Source organism: Portunus trituberculatus, chromosome 47, assembly GCF_017591435.1.
Source record: "Portunus trituberculatus isolate SZX2019 chromosome 47, ASM1759143v1, whole genome shotgun sequence".
NCBI lineage: Eukaryota > Metazoa > Arthropoda > Malacostraca > Decapoda > Portunidae > Portunus > Portunus trituberculatus.
The window spans coordinates 13931900-13946619 of record NC_059301.1 but is presented as its reverse complement, the minus strand read 5'-3'; the positions used below and the strand labels follow the sequence as shown (position 1 = coordinate 13946619).

At 40.3% G+C, this 14720-nt stretch overlaps 2 protein-coding genes across 11 annotated transcripts in view; both read left to right on the top strand.

The window, feature by feature from the left end:
- The window catches only part of LOC123520457, a 33950-nt gene extending 30330 nt beyond the window's left edge, over window positions 1-3620 (top strand). The window contains exons 2-4 of the mRNA XM_045282697.1: window positions 319-440; window positions 1114-1238; window positions 1701-3620. Of these exons, the coding sequence (XP_045138632.1) occupies window positions 319-440; window positions 1114-1238; window positions 1701-1948 (495 nt within the window). The 3' untranslated portion in view covers window positions 1949-3620. The remainder of the gene's footprint in view (window positions 1-318; window positions 441-1113; window positions 1239-1700) is intronic.
- Window positions 3621-4063: 443 nt separating this feature from the next.
- On the top strand, window positions 4064-14406 carry LOC123520458 (UPF0687 protein C20orf27 homolog). 10 transcript variants are annotated; one of them, XM_045282699.1, is made up of 9 exons: window positions 4065-4218; window positions 7559-7684; window positions 9239-9343; window positions 9647-9724; window positions 10579-10691; window positions 11511-11618; window positions 12322-12454; window positions 12742-12858; window positions 13185-14406. In XM_045282699.1, the coding sequence occupies exons 3-8, from the start codon at window positions 9292-9294 to the stop codon at window positions 12840-12842; spliced, it is 585 nt and encodes a 194-aa protein (XP_045138634.1). In that variant the 5' UTR covers window positions 4065-4218; window positions 7559-7684; window positions 9239-9291; the 3' UTR covers window positions 12843-12858; window positions 13185-14406. The 10 variants fall into 10 exon arrangements, with proteins under 10 accessions (XP_045138633.1, XP_045138634.1, XP_045138638.1 ...); XM_045282702.1 differs by lacking the exons at window positions 4065-4218; window positions 7559-7684 and adding exons at window positions 7770-7914; window positions 8147-8219; XM_045282698.1 differs by lacking the exon at window positions 7559-7684 and having other exon boundaries at window positions 4064-4218.
- Window positions 14407-14720: the final 314 nt, after the last annotated feature.

Below are 14720 nucleotides of genomic sequence, written 5' to 3'. Positions count from 1 at the left end.
ATGTGGCCTTATATTTTGCTTAACTACATTCATACCCCTTCAATGTCTACTATGCATTCTGATATCCTCTATTCATCATTTTTTCTCCCATATCTTCTCCTAGCATTTCCTCTCGCATCTCTACCGCACATAGCAATATTACCCAAAGCATTAAAAACCTCATATTTACCAGAATATACTCACACACTCTTTATTGCTCTCTATTTTCTGTCTTGTATTATTTGCTGTACATCATTCTTTTTTCCATCTAGACTAGCTCAGCACGCCTATTCGTCTCCTCCCTTGAGCCACCAGTGACCAGTTTCCTTCCTTCCTCAGGTGACGTTGATTTACAAGGACCCTCAAGACTCCAGCCGCCACTACATCACTCTCAAGACAGTGGCGGACGGCGGTGACTTCGACCCCACCTCTCTACATGAGCCAGCGTCGGGCCGCCTCGGGTATGATCATTCAGCTTCATATCCTTGAGCGTTCTGGTCTTTCATTCATCAGGGTAGTTTATCAAAGGCAGAAAAGATGATTTATTAACTTTTCATTAGTAGGTAGTGAAGAATCCTTATTAGATCCGTGAAAACCTAAATGACATCGGTTAGAGCCTGTGGGAGTTAAGGGATGGAAGCGAAACATTTAGTATTACTATAAGTACTAGTTAATCGCTCACTGGTAGGTTGGACAGCTGTCAGCAAGGTCACAGACGTATCCGGGAATCTTTTGCAGCATCACGAGAGAAGTAGCAGGATTACAGTGCAGGATTTGTGGTATGTAAATAAAGGTACAAAGGAGTTGTGGGAAGGAGTGATGCTGCGTGCTAAGTACTGGTTGGGGTTGGTTGCATTTAGATTCGGTGGCAAGGTAGGAGAGTTTATCTAAGAATATATGGAAGTAAGGTGACTTTAAAGGGCTAGCAAACCTACACAAGGCAGTTTCTTAGCACTTAAAATTTGCCTAATTCTGTCATCATTCGTAAATTTATCCAACATTTTCTGAGGACTTTGATTAACTTGTAAGGACATATCATGAGACTTGTTCTTCTTCGATGTTGTGAAGGCTGTAGGAAGAATGATAGGGACACAATCACTGCATCACACAATAACACATGCCTTCTCTCCACAGCTTTGAGTTCCGCCTCGGGGGTCTGTACCGGCTGCGGCGCTACAACCTGAGGGCGGACGGGTTCCGGGGCCGCACCCGCATGGCCGGCACTACCTTCACTTTCCTCACTGGAGAAGATGACGGCGGTGAGTGCGTGGGTCAGAGCGCGCTGCGACTTTGCCTGGGTCGTCGATATTTTAATTTCTTCTTGCTTGAATAATGAGAAGTAATCTCATAAAGGTCGTTCCGCTTTAATGAAAACCAGTAACTAAGTAGCCGTTTGCGACTATCACTATAGAAAATGTGTGTGTGTGTGTGTGTGTGTGTGTGTGTGTGTGTGTGTGTGTGTTTGTGCGCGCGCGTGTGTATGTGTGTGTGTGTGTGTGTGTGTGTGTGTGTGTGTGTGTGTGTGTTTGTGCGCGTGTGTGTGTGTGTGTGTGTGTGTGTGTGTGTGTGTGGGTGTGTGGGTGTGTGTGTAATGTTTTTTGTCACTGTAATTATTAAGCAGCGCAATTTTTTTGTCCTGCAATATGCATTCCTGGCGAGCTGTAAGGTCTGTATCGTCATTAGATGTGTCGCCGTTGACTCCTTCCCTCCACCCTTTACAGAGGACAAGCTGTACAACCTTCAGGGGATCTTTCTGGTGTTGGGAATCTCCACAATCATCATGGTGGTGGTGATGGTTTGCGTTGGCTACGAGAAACTCATCCACGAGAAGAAGGACGAATGCTGCCGTGTCATGTGCTGCCGCCGAGGAAGCAAGAAGCCGCCTCCTAAATCCTCGATATCCCCAGAACCTTTAGTGGTGAGGGATAACAGAGGCGATTTAGATGATAACTCCAACCCGAGGTACTGAGTTCCCGCCCCACTGCGAGTACATGACACCCACCCACAGCCTGACAACTCTGCTGCTCTCTCCTACACTGAAAACCTGCGAGTCCCTAAAGCCTCTGGGATTGTGAGGGAGAGTAGAGGTGACTTACAGGATAACTTGTAACTTAGAGTATTGAATTTCCTCGGATCTGCCTTCCTACCGCCCTCCCATGGCCTTGTAAAGCTGCCACCCTCACCCACCCTATTTTTCATCCTCCTGGTTATCCCTCGAGCCATTCTCTTTCACTATCACACTTAACACCACTTCTACAGCCTATCTTTCTCCATCCTTCTCTCTCTCTCTCTCTCTCTGCTTCAAGGGTAGCTCGTTACAGTACTTGGTTCAGACATTAAAGTTCCGAGTTTGATACCAGCTCACAGAAGTTTCTCGGTGGAAGAGGTAGGGCGTTTTCGTAACCCCAAACCGGTACGCCATATGGCCTCATTGTTGCAGCGTTGTGTTTTCAGTAACCGATCCTTAGCCTCGTCCTTGAAACCAGACGACACTATTCCTCCATTCTTCACGCCTTCATCCTTTTGAGCCGCTCCCTCATTCTGTTCCTGCGTCACCTGCCCAAGGACACTGCCTTAATGATGGACACCAGATGATCTTATCTTTGGGAGTTACGATTTCACTCACCATCTCTCGCCTTATCCTGCGTCTCGTCTCGCTCCTCCCGCGGCTATTCATAGCTGTCAAGGGAAGGAAAAACTAGAGTTGAGTCTGTTATTTATTTCATAGTCTTGGTGTCAGATCGTGTTTTTGTACCATCTTATTTATACTGTGTGTGGTTGCCTTGGTTTACTGAATACTTGAGATTTTGATTCGGAGAGAGAGAGAGAGAGAGAGAGAGAGAGAGAGAGAGAGAGAGAGAGAGAGAGAGAGAGAGAGAGAGAGTATTCTCAGTTAAGAATTCATTCTACTTGATTCCAGTTCTTTTAAGTTACATATGAGTGCATATTTCCTTGTAGACGTTAAAGGAATAACACGAACCGAGACCGTCTTCTCACATTGAAAGAATATATTTTTCTTTCCTTTTTTTCATTTCTGCGTTATTGGCCACGAGTATCCGATACCGTTCCAGCCTTTCTATTTAATTCCTCATTACGGCCATATGCATCTTTCTCTACCGTTCCTATCTTTGTTCTATGCTGACTTCCTCGTGAGTATCCTTCTGTACCGTTCTCCTTTGTGAAGTACTGTACCTGCAGGGACTGCCTTGATACTAAGGACGTGTTCTGTACTACTTGTCCTGTTAACAACATTTTGATGTACTAACAAGGAACGTATTTACCACTGTCTCACTGTGCCTCTCGAGTATTAAGTGTGCACTCCATTTCCATTTTTCCATTGTAGTTCTTTATACCAACGGTGTTATGAAGTGCTACCATGTAATAGCTGTACCAATAATACTGAGATAGACGATCCTGTAGCAAGATGTACTGATATACATATGCTAGCTATATATTAGTGTACGTACTGTACCATTATGACATCTTTGCAACGTTTTGAATTACAAGTATTTCCAATTTACTACTGCTGTTGACCCAGTTCTGTAGCGGTAGAAGTATACATAGTTTTAATACAAACATCCTGTTAGGTTAGGTTTACTGGTTGTTCTTTGATATTATACATAATAGACGTACACAAGCAAGGGGAGTTTCCTTGTCCTGATTGACTCTCCCTCCTGCCCCACACTCTGCCCCGCCAATATAGGAAGGTGAGATTTTCTTTATAGATTATAAAGTGTTTTAAGGATATTTACTTGTCGGCTTGATAAATATTGGTGCGTTTTGTCTGAAATGAACTAGAAATCCGAATTCCTGTCCGTCTTGAAAACTTATTTGATACAATTATATTGAACTTTGTAGGGATAACAGGACCGGTGGGAGAAACCTAATACTTTTTCTCATATATTTTGCCTGGAACTTTCCAACACATTCTAGCAACATTGTCTCTAAACACATTTCCTCAGTGACACCAGCAATGTCTATGTGACCATCATTGTGCACGTGGCTTGAGAAAAGTGTTTGGGGTCATTTCCAGTAAGCTAGGCAAGTTTTTATGTGCCTGCCGGCTGTGAGCCTCCTCATCCTGAAGGCTGCCATCTCAGCCAGGAGCCAGCCCGGTCCGGGGCAGCAGCCAGAAGGTAGTGTGTCGGTGAGTGTAGAGTGGGGAGGCCGCTGTGATCCCAGTACTCAGTGAGGGGTGTTGCGGGACTCCTGTCACTTGCTGCTGCACTTCAGACTAAGGTACTGCGTCTGCTGACTCTTTCTGGGTGTTTATTCAACAGCCAGGGAAATAGCCAGTATAGTGTGTGTGTGTGTGTGTGTGTGTGTGTGTGTGTGTGTGTGTGTGTGTGTGTGTGTGTGTGTGTGTTTGTAGGAGGTGTGTTCTTAGAAATATTGTACAGATTTTACTAAGCACTTTTGTGTGTTGGTGGATGTCTTTAAACATGCGATAAAGAATGTCCTAGTGAATTCAACTAAGGCAGGCTGAGGTGTGCACAACACGGCCTGACTTGAGATTCAAACAGGTTTTCGTGGCACCTGCAACATAAAGTAGAGTGATAGACAGTGCCTAGGTATGAGTATCAGTCACCCTCAACTTAAATGCGACGTTTCTTTCCAGTTAATAACTCAAGGTGTTTTAGAAGCGGGGATTACCAAGGGAATAAACAATGAGACACGCCAGTTCTCCTAAGAGAAAGTTTCTTGACCTTCAGGTTATGTTATGAATGAGAGACCCATAATAAATTCATGGCAGGAAGAGGGAAAGTAGAAATGCACGAATGTTAGAACCTTGTAGCACTAGAGAATGAAGAATAACTTCCGATGTTACAGAGATGCACAAGGTGTGTGTGTGTGTGTGTGTGTGTGTGTGTGTGTGTGTGTGTGTCATATTGTCTTTGTCTGACCCACTTAATACCACTGTAGTCACCTTGGCTGCTAATTCAACACGGCTGTCATGTCGCCCCCGCGGTGCGCAGCACATGGTAATGATGAGCACTCTTCCACACAACACTATAGCACCTGTTTAGGAGCCAATTGTGTGCCGGTAAGTTTACTGGAGCTGCCTGAGGTGTTGTCTGAAATCAGGCAGCAACTCAGATCATACCAGTGTGTCAGGGTGCGAGGGACTTTAGCCTGCAAATTGCATAATGCTCATACTTAGAAAGGCTAATTGTCTATACCTAATTCACGCGTTCATGTGCTAAATTAATTATCGTGATGTTATTGATTCATTACCTAAGGGTACTAGAAACATTACATTACCAGTAATACTACCAGCTGTTCGGACTGTACATACATACAGGGTCCTAAGGCAAACAAACGAACAGATGGGAGACTGTTATGCAACTAAGAGAGGAACCAGAACATGTTTACGCTATAGACTTTTGCAATCTAGTCATGTTTCTTTTATTAATATTAGTTCAAACCGGTTTCTGGGAGGGAGTCATTCTGTTACCAAGGGGCTGGAGTACTGCGGGGAAGGCCCCCACATCAAGTGAATTTAGTTTAATGCTGCACTGAATATTTCTTTATAAATGGTTAGTGTTTATATTATGATCAGGAGTGAGATGAGAGAGAGAGAGAGAGAGAGAGAGAGAGAGAGAGAGAGAGAGAGAGAGAGAGAGAGAGAGTTAAACAAATGCTTCTATTGTACAGTCAGGTCACATGTCGTACTGCACAGACGGACATACAAAGAGATAACCGACAGACGAAGTACAAAGAAACTTAATGAAAGTATGATAGATAATCAAAATAAATGATAGAAAGAAGACTAATGAGAAGGAAAGCAAATTGAAGAAAGAGAAATGAAAAAAATAGAAGGGACAAAAAGGAGACAAAAGGTCAGAAAAGGAAAAGAAAAGGAACAAGAAGAAAAGAAATTAGTAGTGAAGAAACAGAGAAGGAAGAATAAAATAGTGAAAAGAGAGGTTGGAGAGAGATAAAAGAAAAGAAAAACGTAAGAGAAGAGATACAAAGAGATCGGAGCAGGAAGTAAACGAGCAAGAGGAATAGAAATAAGGTGAAGAAACGGGTTAAGAAAAGATTAAGGCCATGACTGATTCGAGTTACTGTATACATTTGTATTATATAGGTCAAGGGATCGAGTCGAAAGCAAATATACATACTAAGGTGGAAAAAAATAGATAAATTGATTAATCTATACACGGTTTTATTCCAGGTGTCATAATGATATTTCTCCTGACTAATAAAGATTTAAGTAAGTTGAATGTCATCATCATCATCATTGTCATTCTCTGTCATCATCGTCGTCGTCAGCTTTCGTTCTCCACTAACGTTTCCTTGTTCATTCTGTATCCAAATTCACTAAATTAGATTGTTCTTCACTTTAATTTGGAAAAATCAACACCACGAGAGAGAGAGAGAGAGAGAGAGAGAGAGAGAGAGAGAGAGAGAGAGAGAGAGAGACTTTCACCTCATTTTTGTCAACTGAGAAAAAGATAAGGAAAAGAAATGCGAAAAAGAAATGCCAGTGGGTCAAACATTTCTCATTCGTGTGAAGGAAATAGTACCTACATTTATTTTTTTTTTCTTTCTCTTCTCTGTATTGTAAGTGTTAATTGTTCACACAAACCATACAACTGGTAATAAAAATAATCTGATCTCCTTCAGCTACCAATAAAACGAAATTGTACTCGATCGTAGCACACTTCCTTATCATATCTAGCTGCTTAACCCCTTGAGTACCAAGACGCGTTTCCATATTCGTTCTGCTTACTGTTTAGTGAGTTTATACAGCTTCAGAAACCTTTGTGGGGATTGAAATAGTGAAGTCTCTGGACATTAATCTTCTGACCTCCATAGACCCTTCTTAATGTCAATAAAATGGTCTAATCGTACACAAATCTCATGGTAAAAATGTGTCCCTGTATTGAAGAGGTTAATATCAACTTCCGCGCGGGGCCTTATCTGAACTCGATGATCTGGTGCAATTTTAGAGTCTAGACCTAACAAGATGAAAGCTAAATAATTGTGTGCTTTTTGTATATATTCACTTTTGATTTAATGGAATCAGCCAAGGTTACTCGATTTGCACATTTCATTCGCAGTTAAAAGTTTTACATGGGTTGTCTGATGACTCTCAGTACTCTTTTAAAGGACTGTTCTTATCCTTCTCAATCTCGTCTCCTCCTCCTCCTCTCTCTCTCTCTCTCTCTCTCTCTCTCTCTCTCTCTCTCACTTCATCCACCCCAGTCTTCTCTCTCTCTCTCTCTCTCTCTCTCTCTCTCTCTCTCTCTCTCTCTCTCTCTCTCTCTCCTATTCAAAGCCCACAGATTATCAATCAGGTTTTTATGGATATTTTGTCCTGAAAAAGGCTCCCATGAGAAGTATTTTCGATGATTGATAAGTCAAGTTGTCATAAGGTTGTTTCTCCTATTTATAATGCGAAATTCTTCTTAAATCCTTGATAGGTTATCAGTAGAACCATGACACTCCCAGAAAATGCCCACTTTGCTGAAGGTAACATAGACAAGTCATATGAAACGCCTGAATGTCTGAGAATCTGACATGGCTGGCTGTTAATGATTGAGAGGCGTGACGTCACTCGCGTTCCTTCCAGTCAGCTGATCCAAGCTGCCGCGTGTGCCAGTGGCGCCACTTTGACTGGAAGTTGCTTGCCGGGGGGTCAGGCACACTCCAGAAAGGGAACACGTCAAGCCATCGCCAAAGTCCGCACCATTTCAAGGTGCGTACGCTGAAAATGAACCCATTTTTTTTTGTGGCCTAGTCACAGAACTATAGGTAGTGACGGATCGGGCAGTGTTGAGTGGAGAGAACGGTGGTGTGGCTGTGATGTAAAACCCCGTGTTCTGTTCTCTATCAGCAGGGACTCGTGTTTTATTAGTGTGCAGCAGCGAATGGAAGAAGGTCGAGCGTGGGTGGCCGCTGGTGCACTCCAATAGGCAAAGTTCGAAGGTTAGATTCAGTTTGTGGCATCAACGAACAGAGAGGTGTTGATTAGGATCACTAGAGGTGCGAAGTTTACTTACGGCTCCACAGGTTAGAGTAGGTAGCCATAAACGTTGACAGTAACATAAGAAAAGGGGGCTATGAGTTAATGTACTTCTGATCTTCAGTGAAATTATATCCTGTTTTCCCAATCGCGACCCACTATTGTTTCCCTGAACGAACTGTGAAATGACACCAGCCAGACCACAGGAGGCACTCTCGCTCGACGCTCAAGGCTCACCAGTCACCACGTCCTGAACCCTGCCTGCTTTGTACGAGTTGTTTACTCTGCTTGTTTGTCTTGTGCTGTATATGCCACTAACTAACCCATGAGTAATTGTATCTGATGTTCGTGAGATTGTTTTATTGGAAGATGGTGAGGTAAGAAAATCGCTCCTACAGATCAATGATGCTAGGGACAAGCTCATCAGGTACATATTCACAAACGTCATATTAATATTGGTATTTAAACATTTCTACAAACATTTACCTCCTGGAAGGCTCACATAACACACTTTTGAGATAAGTTTTATTACTCACAGGAAGTTTTATCTTTGAAGGATGTGGGATTAAGATAAAGTTCAGCCATATCTCTTAACCATATAACACTTGCTTTCAGTAGCATCAGTGCCTTTCATCAGGTAGAATGCTCTCATATATAAGCATGTAGAAGACAATGAACTACTTGGTATTATTGAAGAGCAGCTTATGGTAATTAATCTGCTTAGTTCCAAGATGTTTAAATGACTAACAGATCTACTCTTAAAGAGATAATCTTAACATGCACTTTACTTGATTGGTCTTATACATTTTATTTATTTGTTAATTAATTAATTTATTTATTTATATTTCTTGTGTGGGTGGAAAGCTACATCCTTTTAATTTCAAGGTGAATATATTTCTCTTTTGGTAAATTTCAGTGCCTTTATATTATTGGACAGTCATATCTTGTGAAAATAATGTTCATTCTACCCATGGCTGTTTTGTCCTGGATATGTGGCATCTTTCATTAATTCTAGTCCATGACCTCCCTGTAAATGCCACTCACAGTCCCTTAATGGCCACCTAACAATCTCCTACTTATCAAACTGTTGAGAGTATTTTGATGTTTAATTGAGCCTAATCATCCCTTCATCTCGTGAGCTTCCTAGACATTAAAAGTTGGGCGTTATTGTTATTTCTAAACTATCAAAACACTCAGTAGCTATGGCAGAGTTTGTGTATATTTCAAAAGTATGATGTGTTGTTATGAAAATTTCAAACTCATTCTCATAATTTTTTTTGCTTTCAGACTTTGTGTGACTAAGTTATCCAAGAACGTGAGGAGGGAGTGGTAGCGTAACAATGGGGGATCATAGACAAGAATCACATGGCTGCTGTGGTAACCATGAACCAGGTAAGCACCACATTTGTCAGAGCTCCTCCACACACTAGACTGACAGTATTTCCATGTTGCCTGCTGAGGGATTTCTAAATAATTGTGTATCTCTAAAGTATGTACTTGGAAACAAATACCTTCTGAGAAAAAAATCTAGAGTTTGTTTGAAAAATTAGTATACCCTTTGGAAAATACTTGCCCCCTGCAGGAATGGAACCCTGGCATTTGAAATATTAAAATGCCCTCCTTAGTGCTGCTGCTTTGCAATGAGCTGAATGAACATTTTAATTTTTATTCTGTGCAACCTATTCCCTGTGGTAGGGGAGACACAGCCTGGCCGCATTCTCCGCGGCCGGGTTGGAAGAAAACTATCACCGTATTCTCCACGCATCATCAAAGGTGACTAGGAAGGCAAAGAGTGAGGGGATAGGGAACTCACTCCTCCATCACTATAACCAGTGATATACTGGGAACTCCCTTCTAATAACCACAGTGATGAAATTACACAACTGGGAACACCATTCTTCCTGTTACCATAACCTGTGTTGGAGCAAGGGACTGAGAACATCCTCCTCCCAGTTATCACTTCCACAGCAAGATAAGACTTGACATCTTGTTTTGGCCACCCTCCTTTTTGGGGGATATCAGCCTAGTGTGTATAGATAGATTGCTGTGTAACTTTGGTATGTATATCTTTGATCTTATTAATGAATAATTTTTTTAGTTATTTGTATTATTACTGTGTGAAAGTTAAGTGATCTTTATTCTAATTATCATAACTTTGTGCAGCCATAAAATTCCAAAAAATTTTGCCTTTTATATTTGCTTGAGACAAGAATGAGGCCATCACTCCTCTCTGTCATTACAGTGATGTGTTATGTTGTGTAAAAAGTGTACTAATTATTTAACCATCACTAAGGTGCTTTTATTTTTCACTCTTTGGTAAGGAATGTCATGCCCTCCAGGCTTCCACACTTCTTTTCTTTATATCATTTATGAATCCCCAGAATAAGAAAAAGGTGTCCTCTGCCTTCTTCTTTTCTTAACATTATTGAACTTATAGATTGTGTAATTAATTGCATGTCAATCCCAAGACCATATCAAGGACTTGTATGTGAGTTTTGGTGAACACATTATCTAAACATTATCTCATGTTATCAAGCTAGCAAGAAGTTACTGTACATGATGGAGAAATTTTAAAACTTCCTGACCAGTGTAACAAAACCAACACTAACATGTGTCCACTTTTACAGCAAATCACCATGTCCATTTCTCTGAGGACACAGACAAACTGGGTAACACAGCCATTGTTGTTAAGGAGAAGGAGGAAGGCACCAAGTATGAAGCTCATGTTGGGTTCTTGCAGGTATGGGAAATTTATTTGGTTCAATCTTTAAAAGTATAAAAGAGAGAGAGAGGGAGAGTGTGTTGTTTATTGTTTTTCAAAGAGAGAGAGAGAGTAGGCGTTTGTATTTTTTTTTTTTTTTTTTGTTTATTTATTATTGTTCTTGCAGTCATCATTCACAGAATTAGTTTTTTTTATTATCTTCTTAAGACTACCATGCAAGTAGGGAGGCGGTGGCATAGTGGATAAGGTGGTGAGCGTGGGATTGGGCAGACGTCCACGCGTAGGTTCGAATCCCACCACATACAGTCTTAAAACACTTTGCCATTTGTCGAGTGGTTTAAAGTTACCTACATATCACCATGATACCCAGGTTCTAGGTGGTTACATTCAAGATGAGCTTGGGTAGTGATATGGGCCCTAATATGGGTACCACTATAAAGAAAATTGCCTGCGCCACTAATGGGCGGAAGCTGAACAGCGCTTCCCATACACTCTTCAAGTGTGCCTACAGGCACTATAGGCCTTACCGTAAAAAAAAAAAAAAAAAAGAAAAAGAAAAAAAAAAGTTATCATGTTAGGCATAGTAACATTTTCTCATGGTCATCACTCACAATATCTAATTGTTCTTAGTATTTTTCCATAAAATTAGATCATCACTTGTATTTTCCTTCATTTATCATTTGCAAAATCATATGATCCTAAGTATTTTCTTATATTTACTACATATTTACAAGATTTATTTAAATATCAATACTGTTTCTCTCAGTGGAATTTTCACAGAATCATATCCTTAGCATTGTCCTGAAACCATCATTCACAAAATGTCATTGCCCTCAGATCCTACACTGGTACCATATCACAATCCAAGTTCCCGTGAAGGACGCGGCTGAAGGCTACACCATTGGAGAGAACCAAGGTGTGCACTGTCGAGCCGAGAGCTTAAAGGTAAGTGTTCTACTTGATATTTCTGCCTCTAATCATGCCAAGCCTGTTTCTAACTTACCAAAAACTTCTTCATTAATAGGTAGATGTTCTGAGCCATCTCCACAGGCAGCTTATCTGTCTGTGTATGGAATGTGCTTCACATGTATGGAATGGTTCCTCTCTTACTGGTCTTTTAGACAGAGTGGAATAAAAAAAAATTTTATCTTATCAATTCCTCTCCTCTAACTGACTGTCTTCAGCCTTTTGCTCATTGCCTCAGTGTTGTATCTCTTGCTATTTTCTGCTACTATTTTCATGCTAATTACTCTTCTGAATTTTGCCACATATGATGCATAATCTATTGATGCATCATCAGAGAATTTGCCATCTATCTATCCATGATCTAATGATCATAATGCTTTGAATACTCTATAGCTGGTTGGGATGTGTTTTAACAATCCAAGACTAAATTTGAGGCCTTGCAGATTGTTAAGTGGGCATTCTAGTCACATGAGCAAAGTATGAGCTTGGGTGGTGATATTGGCCTTAATGTGGGTACCACTTTAAATAAATTGCCTGCGCCACTGATGGATGGAAGCTGAACAGCGCTTCCCACATATACTCATAAAGTATGCCTACAGGCTCTGTAGGCCATAACTTGAAAAAAAAAAAAGTGCAGATGAATAGTATAAAATGAACACTAAGTTGCCTTCTCTTCCAACAGGTAGCAGAGGACGGTAGGCTGGAGGTTTTGGTGAACATGCTGGCTCATAAGGAGAAGCTGCTGAAGGAGGCAATCACCCTTATCAGACCGTCTGGCGAGGAGCTCAAGCTTATTGTTTTTGCTAGAGTTTTAGGTATTACAGAGTTCTAGACATATGCCAATAGTAGTACTAAATGAATACTCTCTCTCTCTCTACTCTCTCTCTCTCTCTCTCTCTCTCTCTCTCTCTCTCTCTCTCTCTCTCTCTCTCTCTCTCTCTCTCTCTCTCTCTCTCTCTCTCTCTGTGTGTGTGTGTGTGAAAAATCGTGAATCCTTTATTGTGGTGGTCTCTTGAACATATTTGTTATGTAATACAATGATGTGGTAATGCATGGATACTTTCAATATCATTTAAACTTTGATATGATTTGTCCTACACAGGCAAGCAAAAGGGCACCCCCATGCTGCGGAATGGCATTAAATCTTACAAAGTGGAGCATGATGAGGAGTCTGAAGCATCGGACTGGCAAGGATTTACATAAATATCTCATTTTTCAGGTCAGTTAATCACAAAGTATCTGAATGTTCCAGTGTTCATTATGTAGAGTATAAATTTGCCACCCAGGGTGTTCAAGAAAGGTCTCTGGATGTGTGAGCTTCAGTTAGACAGGATGTTACTGTACTTTTCATCAAAATTCAATTGAATTCACTTATTTAGATCTCAACAAAGAATAATTGAGCAATTAAGGACTTTGTTCCTTGCTCCTAGTGGTTCTACAAACATGATCTGTGATTTAGAATGTATTTTCACAAAGAAGTCAATGGTATATACATCTGTAGTAGGTTCATTTTGTGTTATCATTGTGAACTGTTTTCTTGGACAGGGAGAGGTGATGGCTGAGTGGTCAACATGTGGAGGTGGTTGATGTGGCGTTGCACACAATTCCTACATTATGACAGTTTTAAACTGTTATGAAGTGACATGATTTCATCCACATGTCGTCTGGATCCCATACCTGCGGTTGCAGTGTGGCTCAAGTGGAGCATTAAGGAATAACATGGATTTTCAAGAGGTGCAAATGCAGAGATTTACAGCCACGACACCAATGGCTGTGGCCGGTCAGCCATCTGTGTCCCTTAACAGATCATAGAGGGACTCAAAGACTATGTGGTGAATGAATTTTAAATATATTGGTATATTCTTTGTTCAGCTTCTCCGTGTTAAGGATCACCACAGTAAATCACTTCCTTCCACCTTCCTTTCAATATCACATTCAGGTTTCTGATCTGCATGATAATATTGATATCAAACATACTTGAATATTTTTCTTGAAGTAACATACCATTTCATCTATTTATATTTCTACCAGTACACTATTTAATACTAAGCCTAAAATATTTATGCCTGCACTTTGATGTTTATTCCTTGCAGTTCTGCAGTGTTTTCAGGTGATTACTAATGTTTTATAGTGTCTAGTGGCTCCTGCTCATCTTTTGTTGCTGTACTTACCTAATATGGTCCTGAAAATATTATTTGTCATTTTATTCTATTTATATTTCACTTCTTGTCTCTGTCAAGTTAGTGAAGAATCTTTATATTTTACATTGATAAATCAAACATTATTGAACATGTACAATTCACATCACAGTGTGTGAGTGACCCAAGGTTGTGACAGCATTTGATATTGTTTGTGTGCCATTCCCTGCAGTGTATGCAGTGACTCAACAAGTACGTGCCAACCCCGGTGGTGACTCTTACTGAGTAGGATAAGATGCCAAGAAGGGAAAGGAATGAAATTTTAATTATGTTTTATGTATAAAATTTAAGGAGCTTGTTTTGTATAGAATGTCTCAACAACCTGGTATTTTATGTGTCCAACCATGTTAGCAAGTGTATTCTTAAGAATTTATTACTGTTGTCTTTGAAATGTTGAGTGTAATATACAAACAAGTGCCAGTAAGATTGATGAAATATGTGCATGAAAATTGGAGTACTTAGTTTTGGTTACTTTTGAATCTACATAAATGTTTAATTCAGGCTGCACTGCAGACATTGTAGGTAACGTGTAATTCATAAGCTAAAAACTAAATAAATAAATAATTGTTTTCTGGAGACTTTGTATAAGAGTACATTGATTTGAGGGATTTAGCAATAAGCTTGATAGTTTAAACATTATCATATGATTAGTAATAGATGAGCCAGAACATTTTGCTGATTAAATATTCTCATATGATTATTAATAGATGAGGTAGAACATTTTGCTGATTAGTTATTAAAAAAGAATAGCAAGGATGGTAATACTCAAAATTGACTGCCAGAAATATAAATGAATCTTTCCAGCTGTGCCTTCAGAAATAGTAACTTTCATCCTTATAAAGACTGAAATAAAGGGACCATTTGTCCTTCAGTAGGGAATTAC